The sequence below is a fragment of the Maylandia zebra genome, linkage group LG23 (assembly GCF_041146795.1).
Source record: "Maylandia zebra isolate NMK-2024a linkage group LG23, Mzebra_GT3a, whole genome shotgun sequence".
Taxonomy (NCBI): Eukaryota; Metazoa; Chordata; class Actinopteri; order Cichliformes; family Cichlidae; genus Maylandia; species Maylandia zebra.
The window spans coordinates 46968686-46984619 of record NC_135188.1 but is presented as its reverse complement, the minus strand read 5'-3'; the positions used below and the strand labels follow the sequence as shown (position 1 = coordinate 46984619).

Below are 15934 nucleotides of genomic sequence, written 5' to 3'. Positions count from 1 at the left end.
TATGTAATGTAAAGGTATTTAAGGTAGACGCACGTAATCGGCGTCAGGTGTGTCGCTGTTATGCTAAGTCGATACGGAATAAAGACCAAAAAGGACAAGATACATACTGCTGGAGTTATTGGACTGTGAACTTAATTCATGCATACCAGTGACATCGCGTCACCCCCGTTAACGACCACCTCAGTGGCTTCAAGCGTAGGCTTAGCCTCTACAATGACAATGAATTTAGTATAAAGGTAACACAAAAAAATGTGAATCTGGGCCTGTTTACTCATATTACAGTAACAATCCACTGTGTTATAATCACTTGAAAAAGGGGGATTCAGTGTGTACTTTTCAACATTATTTATTTCAGAATTTATTTTGTACTTTTAGAGAAGCAGAAACCAGGTGATGTGCAGATTCTCAGGCTAAACATTCATCACACGGGAGGATCATCACACCAGCTGTACAAACAGTCCAGTTAATAAGTGGCCTCCTGCTAAGAAATGTACAAAAAATAAATAAGAATCAAAGAGCTCTGTGTGATCACGCTGTGAGCAGCAACTGCAGCTGAGCAAACATCTGTATATCTGGTCATTTAACACAATGTAACTAGAAGCAACTAAAACTGAACACTCGACTGTATTCATATCTGCAAATTTGGTTACAAGAATATCGGCTATTTAAATGCCTAAAATCAACAAAATATCAACTCATATCAGTACAGAGATTTTTTTGAGTTACATCTACATTTTATATTTTTGCTGCAGACGTACACAGGAGGATAGTGTCACAGAGATAATGCCCCGTTTGATAAATGCATCCCTCGGCTTTCCCATCAACTTTCCTGCCCACCGAGTGGCTCGGTCTCAACCGAATCTTAGCTCCAAAAAGTTATAGATTAGAGTCAGACTGATATATTGGCTATTGTATTTAATGATATCGGTATCAGCATTTACAATGTCAGATGAATGAACGTTTTTAAAGTAGAAAGAGGAGAAATGCCTTTCAATCATAGTCAGTGTTGACGTTGTAAAGTTTGTCCAGCAGAGGAAATGCTGCATCTTGCTTGTTGGCAACAGCTTTGAAAGCCCAAACTTACCCCCAGCTGATCCGAGCAAGCGATTGTTGTGACAATAAAACAAGAGGTTTTAAAAAACACTAAACACTAAAGACACTAAAGCTCTATCACATGGTGTCAAATTGTAAATGTGGTTTACTGCACTCAAAAAAAGACAGAGGCAGCATGTTTTTATCCACTCAGTAATTTATCTGTGAATAAAAAACAAACATCTCATTTCCTTGTTACAGCACTCAGACATGTTCATAGTCATTTTTCAGCAATGATGTCAATCACAAAATTCTGCCTTCAAACACTAAAACGACACAATGGCAGTGCAGATACTCCTGATTTTACAACACAAGTGAAAATGCACTTAACACTGAACTGAAGCTAGAGAACAAATCTATACAGTAAATGTATCATCCCACTGAATACTCAATGCAGTAAACACAAACTACCATTGCATCTGCTGTAAGAAATAACTCAATCTTCTGTTTAAGTGATCAAGCAAAGTCATTTTAAAACCTACTTAACATTTCCGCTGCACTTCCTGTTGCCTCTAGTGTTCTCCGGAGCAGGGGCTCTGAAATTCTCTGGGGTCAGTGGCCATTTAGAGGGGAGAGCCTTTCAAAGGAATCCCCTCATTAAGTTTCCTATTAATGTTTAAATCTTCTGATATGTAACACGCTCTTCTATTGAGCCAAAGTTACTAAGTGTGGAAGTAAAAAGCTTGACATGTTGCTTTTCCAAAGAATCACAGACCCAGCTTTGAGAGCCACTGCTCTACAGCACTGACCCAGCATGTTTAAATGTTAAACACAAGCAAAGAAAGAAAAACAGCCATTCATTGACCAAAAATAAATAAAATCAGGTTTTACAAATTTTACTTGGTTTGTTGTTTACTGAACTTATCGACAAACTCACGAGCAGCTCCAGTTGACTGAGGTACTGAAATTGAGAACAGGTTTTAATTTTCTGTAAAGATGTGTATAAATGTTAATTAGTCCTAAAAAAAGAAAAAAGAAATGATTGTATCAAATGAAGATTATTGCAATCGTCTGTGGTGCTGCTCCTGCAATACAAACAGACACCAGACGACATTGCATTGAGCAGAGTACACTGCACAAAATCTGCAGTGTGCTGCTTGAAATGATCGGCAGTGAAGATCTTACCGATCCCATAACACTGATGTCAGACTGTGATAATCATCATCAATAACTAAGGTGCATTCATACTCACATGTTCTTTAAAAATGCCACTAACACAGTAATTGTAACAAAGTACAATAGGAGTGTTTTGTTAAAAACAAGTGTGGTCGTGTCTCGTGAGCCTTGACTATAGAAAAGAATCACTCCAGCATGTCACAAGGTTGTTTCGTGTTTTCTAAGAAATCTTGGTTGTGATATTAAAGGTCCCAGGCTGCTTTAGCAATGTCTAAAAACACCAAAGTAACTTTTTTAAAAGCAAATTACTCTAGAAAATCTCTCCTCAGACACAAGCTGCTGCACTCTTGGAGTCGCTGCACATGAGGCACTTCTGATTAAGGCTCAGAGGCATCACTGAACCCACCTGAGTGTATGAAGGGGCTAAAACACTGATCTCAGTGACTCTCACGAGCTTATTAGTAAAACTGGTCTAACAATGTTATGGAACTACACGTTTCTCCTCTTGTGTTTAGGGTTAGGCACTTTTGCCATTAGACAAAGTTTCTAGCTCCTTGTTTGTCACCACAGGGCTGAGCTCCGTGGGCGTGGGCTGGTCCCTGGTTACTCCTCCCCTCCGCTCGTTTCGGTAGTGACGGCAGATGACCACAGCAGCGCAGGCAAAGTAGACGACAGTAAGAAGAGTGAAGTAAAAGAAGTACACCAGAAACTGTAAGAGAGATGTGCAATGGATGAGGCTTTTTATCCTGCACCTCATGAGATCCCAGCCCAAACAAAATTTTAATCCAATTTCCACTAAACTGGCAAAAAAACAACAACACTATTCTCATTTGAATACGATAATGAAGTAAAGAACCTGTTAAATGGCAAAATAATGGTTTGGAAATATGGCCACTGACAGCTGTCAGGAGGGAGCAGAAACGAGTCTCCTAACAAGTTTCCCCAAAAGCAAGGAAGTCTTTGCTTGGTTGATTACACTGTGGGTTGAGCAGCAGAGTTGAGCATGTGGGTTACACCCATGGATGTGTATGGTTCTTCCACATACAACTGAGGGAGCTGTCCAGATGTTTTAACGTACAACACAGCTGTCAAACTCTGGCCCGCAGCCTAATTGCATTTGGCCCGTGAAGCCATACAAAACTATTAGAGCTGGCCTGCTGCGATTACACAGGTCATGTACTGCTAATACTACAATTCCCAGAATGCTCTGTTGGTGTTTTGGTGCATCAGTCACAACAGGACTTATTAGCTCCCTCTCCTCTGTTGACAATAGTCATAGCAACCATGCAAATACTGCCATGCTACCGATCCCAAAATGGCTAAAAGAATAAAAACAGGAGCAGGTGGGAGAATATGATGAAAATATGATGAATGATAACATTTAATTCAGAAGGCTGCAAATACAGTTTTTATTTAAGAAATGAATTCCACTGATGTGTTATTTAATTGGAACTTTGATTTTGCATGTGTGCAATATTAAGTTATATATACATTTATATAAGTTAAATATATTGTTTAGTATTAAGCTTTGCTTGTTCCATACTGTTTGAGTCCATAAGAAAAGATTCCTTGTTATATTTGGAGGAAGATTTTTTCAATGAATATTAACGTTAGCCCGCGACTTTGATCCAGTTTTGAATTTTGGCCCACTGTGTATTTGAGTTTGACAGCCCTGATGCACAACATAAAACTACACCAATAGAACACATTAGGGATACAGTTGTGGTAAGAAGTTTACAAAAACTCATCATGAGCATGAATGTCATGATAATTTTGAGCTTTTCATTGAACCTTTTCCAGGGTGGAGTGATTGTGCAGCATACATCTTCAGAAAACACGTTTGAATTTATGTTAGACTTTCTCTAACCCACAGAGGGTCGAAATTATACATACGGACTCAGATATAGACATACCCTCACTTGAATATTTTAATAAAGTGTTGAAGTTTCTACAATGTCTTAATTTCACATGGCTACCTACCAACTTCTCATTAATGATCATGATTTACTATAACTGGGAGTTTATCTATGCAGCATAAGCAGCATTTGTTTGACAATGAACTCAGTAAACAACTTGGGAGAATTTTCAAGTTACACAATTTGGGGAGGTCTCTTGGAGTCATTTCTAAACAACTGCAGATTCCAACTGCATGTAACCACGAATTATTCTAATTTTTCACCACTTTGCAAAGGTCTTTGACCACAATGGCAAGAGGTATGTTTGGAGGAGTAAAGGCGAGGCTTCAAAACCTAAGAGCAGTGTATGAGCTGTCAAGCATGGTAGTGGTAGCATTATGCTCTGGGGCTGTTTTGCTGTCGGTGGCACTGGAACATTGCACAAATTGGATGGAATAATGAAGGACTACTTCCAAACTCTTCAACTTCACCTCAGATCAACAGCTAGGTGGTTGAAACTTGGTCAGTGTTGGGTGTTCTACCAGAACAATGATCCCAAACACATTAAAACTGGTTTTGGAATGGATAAAGCAGCCTAACATTAAGCTCCTGGAATGACGATCCCAAAGCCCCGACCTCGACCTTACTGAAAAGAAATCTGTGGACTATACTTAAAAGCTGCGCCCATTCCAGGAAACCAACTAGTTTAACTGAACTATATCAAGTCTGCCAAGAAGAGCGATCAGCTTACTGAAAGCTACCTCTGGTCAAGGTGCAACTTACTGAGAGACATTTAAAACTTAATCTAATATTATTGGGGGTGTATGTATATTTCTGAAATCTGTACGTACACTTTTCATCCTTTGTGGATTAGAAAAAATTTAAAATAAATTCCAACGTGTGCACCCAATTCTTGTTTTTTTCAAGTCATTAAGTTAAAAAAAATATTAACAGACCAAAATTATCAGGACTTTACATACATTCACCATTAGCACGAAACTTCTGACAACTGTAACTCCAGTTATACTACTGCATGTGGACTCTCAAATCCAACTGGTGTGAAACATCCCTGCTGTTTGACTGTTTTACCTGAGAGTGCACGTCCAAGGCCAGGCCCCTCTTATCAGTAAAGATCAGGCTGATAATGGTCTTCAGCACTGTCCCCAAGAAGGTGTTGATACCAAACACAAGAGCGCAGAGCTCCTTGGTGAGTGACGATGCAATCTGGAAACTGGCAAGACAATAACATCCAGCATGAGCAACTGTCTTGTATAAATGTATGATATGCTGTATGTTCTTACTCGCTGTAGATGTATTTAGGTTATTTGAAATTACATGAAGTTAAAGCAATAAAATACTAGTGTAGACAGACACAACGTACTGAGGCTTATCAGATCGAACGCTGTGTTATCTCATTAACGTTTTCATTACGAGTTTAGCTGAGGGCTACATTTATTTTCTTCATTATTATGCTGTTATCACTTGGTATAAATCATCAACAAAAAATGTACACCAGAGGACCTATTCTGTACGATCAACAGCACAAAACATGTCAGCTTATGTCATTATAATAGATCGTTATCCTTCATTCTGCTTGAGCAAAGACTGAAAAAAAGAAGAAGAAAAAAGTCGTTTCAGAGTGAAGTTTCTCGTGGCAGTTGATATTGGCAGCTGTGGTTTAGCTTCTGATCCTTTTCCCCCCAAATATTTCTGGCCTAAATCTTCCGATAATAAGCACCACAGTTTTGGCCACATTCCTATAGCACTTAACTTTAATCCAGCATAGTTACAACTAAGATCATCGTAAGCAGATGCATCTTAAATAATACATTGTTTTTGGCACTTACGTGGCAATAGGCACCAGAAACTGGTAGAAGCTTCGGAAGAGTACATAACAAACATAGCAGACCCAGATGTCGTCTGTGGTTCTCATAAGAAGCAGCAGACCGGCCTGCACCGCTGTGATGATACCAATGACCAGCTCTGACCAGATGTTCCACCGAATTTTGACAAAGCCTGCTGTAAAGGACGCTATAGCACCTACAGAAAAATAAACAGGTTATAGTCTTTAAACTGATTAAGTTAAAGCACAGAGCAAGTAATCTGTAGAGAGGGACTGAGTAAGCAGTCGGCTAAGCACTACTGTCACCAATAAAATGAAAGTTATTCATATTGGACATAAGTTAGTCTGTTCTTGTCATAAAAATATCAGCAGCAGCACAGAAGTCTCCTAATCACTGTTCAATTATCAGACGTTTGTCATCAAACCTCATTACTTACACATGACATCCAGATTATCGAAGCTGCTACCTTTAATCTTTACAACTGTTTAAAGTGCAATTATTGCCGTCTAAAGCTGACGTGATCCCTTACAGAGTAGGGCTGGCCAATCAATTATTAAGCTTCTCCCAAACAGCTGAGCGCACCCTTTACTGCAGTTGCTCTTCTGTTTATGTTAACACACACGTCACTTTCAGGACTACACTTTTAGAAAACCATTTTGAGCCTATACCTTTTTTACAAACATTATTTAAAAGATCATTTCAAAAAGCTAATCATCAGAATCATAGGTAGAAATCCAACAGTTCATTTCATCTGATTTTGCCCAAAAAAAGATTCAAAAGAAAGCAGACTTGAATCTGTGTTTCCCTGTAATAATAATAATAATAATACTCAATACTGTCAAGTATTTTCAACCAACAATATGACCCAATCAAAAGCACTGATAGATGATATCCTAAGTCAAATGCTCATTGTCACCCTTCTAATTTCCAAGAACTACAGATCCTCTAATGGTCTTAAAACTTGAGGTTTGTCCCCACAGACTCCCATATTTAAAAGCCCAACTTTAGAGCATGCTTTCAAGTGGTTACAGCTCAATTCAACTGTATTTATTATATTAGCACCAAATCCCAACAACAGTCACCTCAGGGCACTTTATATTATAAGGTAAAGATCCTACAATACTACAGAGAAAACCCCAACAATCAGATGACCCCCTATGAGTAATCAATTGGCAACAGTGGGAAGGAAAAACTCCCTTTTAACAGGAGAAAAACCTTCCAACAGAACATGGCTCTGGGGGAGGACTGATGCATCATCCCAGAAATGTAATTCTAGGACAGGGCAATACGGCCAAGAATATTTATCACGATCTATATTTTAAAATTTGGGATAACGATATAACTGATGATCTAACTGATGATCTAACTGATGCGAGACAAAATACTCCACAACATTATTAGTGCAAAAAACCCCATCAATTTATTTTACTTAAACAAGCAGCTGTTTTTTTATGTGCATTAACCTCCTAGGACCTGGCGTCCACATATGTGGACATCACATTTTTGGTTGTCTTATGTAGTCCAAAAAATACGGTAGTAAGGACGGCCCGCTTGCATATTCTACAAAGTGCTTTGGTGGCTATCTGACGGACAAAAACGAAACCAGTTGCACATCATTGAAGTAGCACGTTTTTAAAAAAACAATTCTGGTTCATCGGTTTCATTCAATGATCCGCTTTTGCCCTTCTCGTTCTCTGTCGCAGCCATGCTTTTTCTGCCATGTGCGTATGAAAACAAAGGCATTGCGCATGCACGTTTTACCCATATTCTATTGCGATATTTCATTTTCTTATCATTGCCTGACATTATACCGGTATTACGCTGAACGGTATAATGTGCCCCAGCCCTAGTAAACACTAGGGGTGGGGTACATGATGCTGCTTCACTTCAGCAGCATCATGTAATGTTCATATGTTGATTAACGGTTTTCTTTCGTTTTTGATCTAGTGCAGAATATTTTCATAAAATCCCAGGCCAGGAAAACCACCTTCATGTTTTTCTGTTTTATCCTCAATTACTTTGACACAAAGGCCTCTGCTGTGATGCTCACACCTTTGATAAAGTCTCACAAGTGTCAGCTTTCTTTTTATAGATATAAAAATATGGAAATGTACTGATACGTGATCAGAATTAGAATATTTCTGACTGAGGAAAAATTTCCCCGATTCAAATCGAATCGTGGATCAAATCGATTTGGGACCTTGTGAATCAGAATCGAATTGATTCTAGAAATCAGTGACGATACCCAGCCCTAGTAACGGCACAGTCACATTGATTGGCCCATTCAGTACCATTGTTTCCTTGTGAGTATTCCCTGATGCTACTTCTGCTTCCCTTTTTTCTAATAAACTGGAACAGAAGGGATCGACTCAAAGACAGAAACTTGACCAACTACAGCAACCCAAGAACCCCACACATCAGTATGCTGGTAACAACACTGGCCACTTGCACAGAGAACATAACAGACTCAATACACAAGTGTAATTAAGTTTGAGGATGTGACCATCTTTCTAACAAAGCTAGTGAGCTACTCCCCAGCTAGACCCTGTGATTACAAAAAAACACTAGATGTGGTGAGCAAAAACACCAGCCTGGGTGTCATTACATTGGCTATGTCAATCTTTTATATCTAGCCTGGACCCAAACCATCCTTTTTCAGCTATCTAAAAGTGAATTTGCTTTGAATAAAAGCCTAAAACTCCAAAAGCTACTTTTGTATATGTGTGGACAAGTCCTTACTTTAGTCTTAAATAACAACACATATCATCATTCTTCAGCGCTTCCTGACCCTCTCAAATTGGTTCCTGGAAAAAAAACACCCAATTATCTCCTATCACACTTTTGCTTCAATCCGAGTCTCTCATGAAGATGGGGGTCTATCAGAGTCATTAGCATAGATTTTTCTTCCTAAAAAATAAAAGTCCTGCAGATTGTGTCCTACATTAAGTAGTTGTTTGATGCTATCACTGCAAAGCTAAATACATCCTGCCAGCCTTTAAATTAGACAATGGCTGAGATTTAGTTTATACTTTGCACAAGTTGTTACATTTTTTGTATCTAAATGTAGCAAGCTGCAGCAACACCGAGCTGGATACAAAACAAATTAAATTTCAATAACACTATTTGTGTAAAGCTATTTTTAAAATGTCTGGAAATGTCTCACTGAGCAATGTAGAAGCTGCTTCCACTCCCCCATTGTAAACGTTCTTGTTCTCAGTGGCAGGGTAGACTTTGTTCCACAGGATGTGGACATAGAAGAGCACCAGGTAATACCCTGTGGAGTTGAACACCCACCACAGGGACCAGAGCCTCAGGTTTGGCCTCTTCAGCACATTTCTAACCTCCAGAAGCATCTGCATAAACACAGAATCCTTCCAGGTTGACGCAGGACATGGGGGGGCAGCAAAGGATGGCCCTCCATCTTTTGGGTTCATTTTGTCCAGTTCAGATTTGGTGGCTACTTCTACCAGTTCCTTTTCCTCCTGATTCGTCCGGTTGAAAAACAAGGAGCGTTTAGGCCAGGGCAGGCACAGTGAGAGCAGCAAACCAAAGCTGACAAACCCCAGAGAGATACTGTTGAGGGTGTAGAAGGTGATGTTTCCCAAGGACATGCACAGCTGGCCCAGGATAGAGCTGGTGAAAACCCCCAAGAGGACTGAGGAGCGCGAGTAGCCTGCCACGCGCTGGTAGAGGACCGGGTTGACCAGGGAGAAGATGTAGGAGGAGTAGGCGACACGGCAGGCCATGGTGATGCCGTAGAAGAACTCCATGAACTGCATCTGAAGCAGCGTACCGCCAAGCAGCAGGATGATCCAGATGATCACCTGACTGACGCCCTGAATAATCAGGACCGGCTTATAACGCAGAAGATCCGTTAGCAGGAAGGCTGGTACCAGCACAGCCATGTAGGAATACGTCAGCACTGGAGTGATCTCATTGGTCACCTGGAAATAAATCAATCAAATAAGGTGTGGGGGGAAAAAAAAAAACAAAATCAAGCTTGAGTCTCACACGAACCTTTCTGACAGTGCACTTTCTACCCTAAATAGTGCCAACTTATTTTCTTCAAATATACAGTTTATTTACTTTTAAAAGAAGGTTAAAGAAAGTTCAACGAAGCTGTAAATAAAAACCAACATTGCTGGCATTCTTCTTCACATCTGTAAGGATACAACTAAGATACAATTAAAATATGACAAAGATCATGAATGCAAATGCAAATATTGCTTGTTTTGGCCAACCAATAATTCAAAATCCCCCGACCATCCTCATCAAGCAAATGTTCTGCATTTTTGCCGGAGTAGTTGCTGAAGAGCTTCGATGCAAAACACAATTCTGCATCACTTTAGTATTTTGCAAATACCAGCCTCTATCTTAACTATGCACACTGTTATGGTCACAGTAACAGTCGTAACAGTGTACAAGATAAAGGGGAGGGTTTTTTTTACTGATGAATAACAGCTGTGGCTTCAGTGGGGGTGAAAAAGAGAAATTTCACATGACTTTGTGCAGTCATGTGAAAAAAATAAAGAAACCCTTTGTGTTTCTTCATCAATCAAGCAGTGGCTTACCAAAGTTGTACTAAAACATTTTTAACAGATTTCTGCACGCCAAAAATCGGTTCGAGGTCAGTAAGCACAACCAGGATTCATACATAAGGCACACTCTCGATTTTTGGGAAAATTAAAGGATTTTAAGTGTGCCTTATAGTGTGGAAAACACGTTATAGAGAAGAAAAGAATATATCGAGATATATATCGTTACCGCACGTGCTTCAAATTATATCGCGATATGGATTTTAGGCCATATCGCCCAGCCCTAGATTCACCCCAATCACCTTCTGTTTAACTGACTTCTATCACAGCTGACTTCATGACAGTGGAACTGGTTAAAGCATCGACATCTGTCTGGCACTGATGTTTGTTTCACAAATGCCAGCTTCACTGGGACTGATGACAGATAAACTGCTTGTTCCCTGGAATCCCAAAAACAGGAAAATCGATGGACTAAAGCTCTTAAATAACCTCACAGGTAAACAGATATTTCTACACGGAGTTCAGCTCTGCTGTAAACCTGCTATTCTGGTCTTTGGAAGTGTTTTTCCACAAGCTGTCGACACATTGGCAGCTCACCTCGTGCTTATGGCCAGGCCAATAGGAAAACAAGAATAGTGATCACTTTCCAGTGATCCCACTCTACAAACAAGTCTAACTCCACATATGCACTGACCCACTCTGAAGGAATGTGAACTTTGACCACAGTAAGATGGATCAGCAAACTCCCCACATGGAACTCATTAATTCTATTGTGCAATACATGCTTAACTGCAGAGCTTGTTAGAGTCTCAGAGGTTAACTTTTTGGACTGCTCATGACTTTCAACTCTGCAAAACTCCTGTAAGCAGGACTGTAACTGGAAGGTCTTGTCTCTCGTAATGTTGATGGGCAATATGGCCAAAAATATTTATCACAATATACATTTGAAAATTTGCAATAACGATATAACTGACGATATAATTGACGTGAGGCAAAATACTTTACAACTCCACAACTTTATTAGTGCAAAAAACCCCATCAATGTATTTTCACTTAAACAAGCAGCTGTTTTTTATCTGCATTAAAGTTATATAAACATGTAACAGTGCAAATGCAAATTCCTCGCTGACAGTTTAACCAAAAGGCATTTCCAGTGGAAACTGGCCGACATATCCTCAGCATAACCATGTATAATATCCACAAAACTTAAAAAGAGGTTATACACACACAATACGGTAATATTATGTTGAAGCACAGTACGTATTATTGCACGAGGCTCCTGACTACGATAGCTGTAATGCTCCAACAATCCATCAAGCCAAGCGGCTTCTTAGCTTAGCAAAGTCGTACTAAAACATTGTTAACAGATTTTCAAGCGCCGTGCACATAAAATCGGCTCGGTAATAACGACGGCCCGCTAGCATGCTCTACCAAATAATGTGCTTTGTTGTGTATCTGACAGACGAAAGCTAAACCAGTTCCACACCACTGAAGCTGCAGCATTTTTACAAACCAGTTCTGGTTCATCTGTTTCATCCGCTTTCGCCCTTCTCATTCTCTGTTGTCGCCGTGCTTTTTCCGCTATGCGCGTGTGAAAACAAAGGCACTGCAAATGCGTGTTTTACCCATATTTTATCACAATATTTCATTTTCTTATCATTGCCTAACATTATACCGGTATTACCGTGAACGATAGGATATGGCCCAGCCCTAATGGGAAGGTTACCAGTCAACACAAACTTTCATCAAATTACGCAGAGAAATGTGCATCACTCGCCTGCTCTCTGGTGAAGTTCTTCTCAGGGCTCAGCAGATATGGCGTGATGAAGGGCTCCCCGGGTTTTATGGATGACATAAACCCGTAGAAACACAAGAAAATCACAGACCACTTCCACTTTCTGGGATCTCTGGCTTCATCCTCTCCAGAGGGAGACTCTGCGGCAGTGGCGGCCATCGCTACATCCCCGTCTTCCTGCCGCTCGGCGTCTTCAGATGCTTTCTGATCCATCTCTTTCTCCCCATCTGATCTGTCCCCACTTCCTGCTGTGTCCTCTGCTACCATTGCACAGGCGTGTAACTTTTTCTTCCCCCCCTCACGCTATCAAATCAGCATGCGAGGATTCTTTTCGATAAGAAAAGCTGCCGACTTTCCACCTGGAATTTATGAAGAAAACAAACTCAAGTCCTCTGCCTCTCTGTGTCAGAGAGGGCTGAACTGGAGAGAACGAACCATCCGACGAGCTGGTTAAAAAGCTCCATGCTGCTGCTGGCGAGTAAGAGAAAATGTTGACCTTTGCTCCATTCCTCTCTCTGACATTGTCAGACAGAAAGCTTTCCAGCCGCTCAGTCCAATGTCATTGTTCACCTGAAAAACAAAATCAATCATGTGAGCTGCGCAGTCTGTTCTGACACAGCAGGTCTTAGCTTTAACTCTCACTATTAATCTGTGCGACAAACAAGATTTTCATGCAAAGCGCTGCCACCCCCGATTTGACAGTTTTCTTCACGTGTTGCAGTAAACCAAATGTTTCTGTGCGTTTCCATGAATATTGGAAGATATTGAAAAACACTTCCTAGAACTGCAATCCACCTGACCTGTGTGTCTCCATACTTATCAATAACTCTTATCAATACTGCTCTGCTGCGCCTTCCAAAACAGTGACGGCAGTGCAACTTTTGCACGCCTGAGGGGCATGAAAGCCTTTTTTTAAAAAACAAAAAAGAAAACAAGCAGTTCTTCCACGATGTTTAAATCCAAGTTATAATTAATTTTTGTATTTTCTACTTAAGTTTTTCATTCATGTGCTTTGCGATAACCATACACTGTGTTTACGAGGCATCTTACCACAAAAACAATCTACTATAGTTCTTAGTCTGTGTCAGTGTCACATCTGAGTAGGCAAGCAGAAACTATAGCTTCTATCAGGTACAATCAGTAGGCAAAACTGTAAAATTAATGAAAATACAGGTGAAAGTCCAAAATGTACACCCTTTTTTATATTTTCCAAAGACATCCAGCTGGCCAGACTGGAGTCTTTGCTGTCCGATTTTGGGCCCCAAGCCTTATCTTTTACACACCTGGTTTATATGGTTATGTCGTACCTAACCCATGGCCTCAACACACTACTAATAATCCAGCCACAGATACCACTAAGGGTAATTTAAGATGCTCCCTTATATTCCAAGGTGTTGCCGCAGTGCTTGTTCTAACTGGCGTAGATATTACCCTGCATGCCCCTACACGGCTGTATCTGCACTGTTATATGCAGCTGTGCACTACTAGAAGTAGTATCCAGGCTCAGCTAGCTATCTGGCAGAAACTGCCTCCTTGTTGTATTAAGACAAAAGCAATATGTTTTAATTTGTGGGTGAAAAGGACAACAACAGTGCAGTGGCCTCGTTTGACTGCAGCCTAGTATTAAAAGCTTTATATATAAAAGCTCTATATAAGCAATCACATCAGGATAAAAAAAATAACCACAACTGGTGAAGCTTTTTATAATTAATGCACTAAATATCTTCCACTTATTCAGTGGAGGGCTGTAGATAGACAGACAGACAGATGAGAAAAGCATGCTGTTTCTAGTTGATAAGTGTGTCTGGTGCTGCTGCAAACCCTGTTGCTCTTTCGAAGAATCGCCAGGTGAGGCTCACTGAGAAGGAGAAGCTCCTGAACTCGAGTAACTCCGAGGGAAACCGTGGATCTTGCTGGTTGTAACCTGGTGCTACTGTTGCTACCTACTCCATATAAATGAGCGGCAGAAACATTCAGATACATGGCAGGTTACGCGGAGGTTAAACGGAGCATGCGCAGAGACGTGGAAAACCGTATTCACTTATGTAACGTTTTCCCATATGTGTTGTTGTAACTTGAAGCAGCTCCTTCACCGAAGTGAAAAAAATGAGTTTTTAAGAAAATAATCTGAGTTTTTTTTTTCTTCAATTAGACTGTTAGCCTAATCTTGTTTACTGATTTACTAAAAAACTCGCAAATATTGTGCATTTATATAGAATAGAATAGAAAACTTTATTTGTCAATTTCTTCAAATGTACTTGCCATACAAAAGAATTGAAATTACGTTTCACACTGTCCCATGCGTAGACATTGACAACAATAAAGTGCAGATGCACAACAAAAACAGCCCTAACATATGCTAATGTTGCTAAACTTTGGGCAAAATTTACCAAACAATTTTCTTACCTCTTATTTATTTATTTTAGCGTGATACATCAGCACAACTCCAGGATTGATCTGGCTTTCTCCTGACTGAACTTCAGCCTCATTTCCAAATTTTAGGGAACAACAAGTTACACAACTACTTCACAGGGAAGCAAAGTGTGTTAGCATGTCAGTGTTTCACATTAGCTCGACTTATTCCTACGTTAGCTGCCAAACCTGGCTGTATTTAGGAGATTTGTTTGTGCTGCTGGAACAACGACCGAGACGTGCCGACTTCAGTTTGTAGCTCAATCACCCCGAACTGAGGCTGCTAGCCAACTGGCTAATAGCACATGGGCATAAAAACAGTGCCGTCGTGACGCCTTCACTGCCACTAATAAATGACAGTGTTTGAAGCTATTAGCTGACCTATCTGGTGTCACACCATCAGACAGACTTTGCATTAATGAAGCGGAGTTTACATATCTCTAATCCTGGTAAATACGAAGAGGAACAAGGCATACCTTGTGCGTTCCTTTTGAGATGCAGCGCCTTCTTTCTTTCGCTCTGACTTCTGGGAAAAGTAGTCTTAGCCTTGATCTCTACCATGTCGCTTACTAAAGCCAATAGAGTTGGATTTTTAATACAACAGTAACCCGTAAATTGTAGATTGTGTACTATACATGCACAAGAGTCTCTTCTAATTCTGATTTTTATTTATATCTCATATTCGCCAGGAAGGGTATCCCGTGTGAAGCTGCGGTAACCCTTGAGACAAGAGAGCAGAACTTCCTTTGCCTTCATCGCCATCTGCTGTGAAGTTGTTGCTTCTGCCGATCAGTGATCAACAACCACTGATCAAGGCCCACTGATCAGTGGTACAGTGGGGCATTATTATGTCCCAGTTACGCCTGTACCAGTCATGGACCAGGCATGTTTACATAAGTAGTCACCCCCGAATTCCAAATACAGTAAAACGTCTCTTGGGAAACAAAAAAATACTATACACTACAGGGAGTGCAGAATTATTAGGCAAGTTGTATTTTTGAGGAATAATTTTATTATTGAACAACAACCATGTTCTCAATGAACCCAAAAAACTCATTAATATCAAAGCTGAATGTTTTTGGTAGTTTTTAGTTTTAGCTATTTTAGGGGGATATCTGTGTGTGCAGGTGACTATTACTGTGCATTATTATTAGGCAACTTAACAAAAAACAAATATATACCCATTTCAATTATTGATTTTTACCAGTGAAACCAAAATAACATCTCCACATTCACAAATATACA

The 15934-nt window shown here is 40.1% G+C and overlaps 1 protein-coding gene across 3 annotated transcripts; it reads right to left on the bottom strand.

Moving 5' to 3' along the window:
* Positions 1-1229: 1229 nt before the first annotated feature.
* slc19a1 (solute carrier family 19 member 1) lies at positions 1230-15405 on the bottom strand. 3 transcript variants are annotated; one of them, XM_076880000.1, is made up of 7 exons: positions 15166-15405; positions 14099-14220; positions 12260-12847; positions 9111-9891; positions 5951-6143; positions 5193-5334; positions 1230-2917 (listed from the first exon to the last, which is right to left on the bottom strand). In XM_076880000.1, the coding sequence occupies exons 3-7, from the start codon at positions 12542-12544 to the stop codon at positions 2726-2728; spliced, it is 1593 nt and encodes a 530-aa protein (XP_076736115.1). In that variant the 5' UTR covers positions 12545-12847; positions 14099-14220; positions 15166-15405; the 3' UTR covers positions 1230-2725. The 3 variants fall into 3 exon arrangements, with proteins under 3 accessions (XP_076736115.1, XP_004575237.1, XP_004575236.1); XM_004575180.6 differs by lacking the exon at positions 14099-14220; XM_004575179.5 differs by lacking the exons at positions 14099-14220; positions 15166-15405 and adding an exon at positions 14684-15139.
* Between the last annotated feature and the right edge of the window lie 529 nt (positions 15406-15934).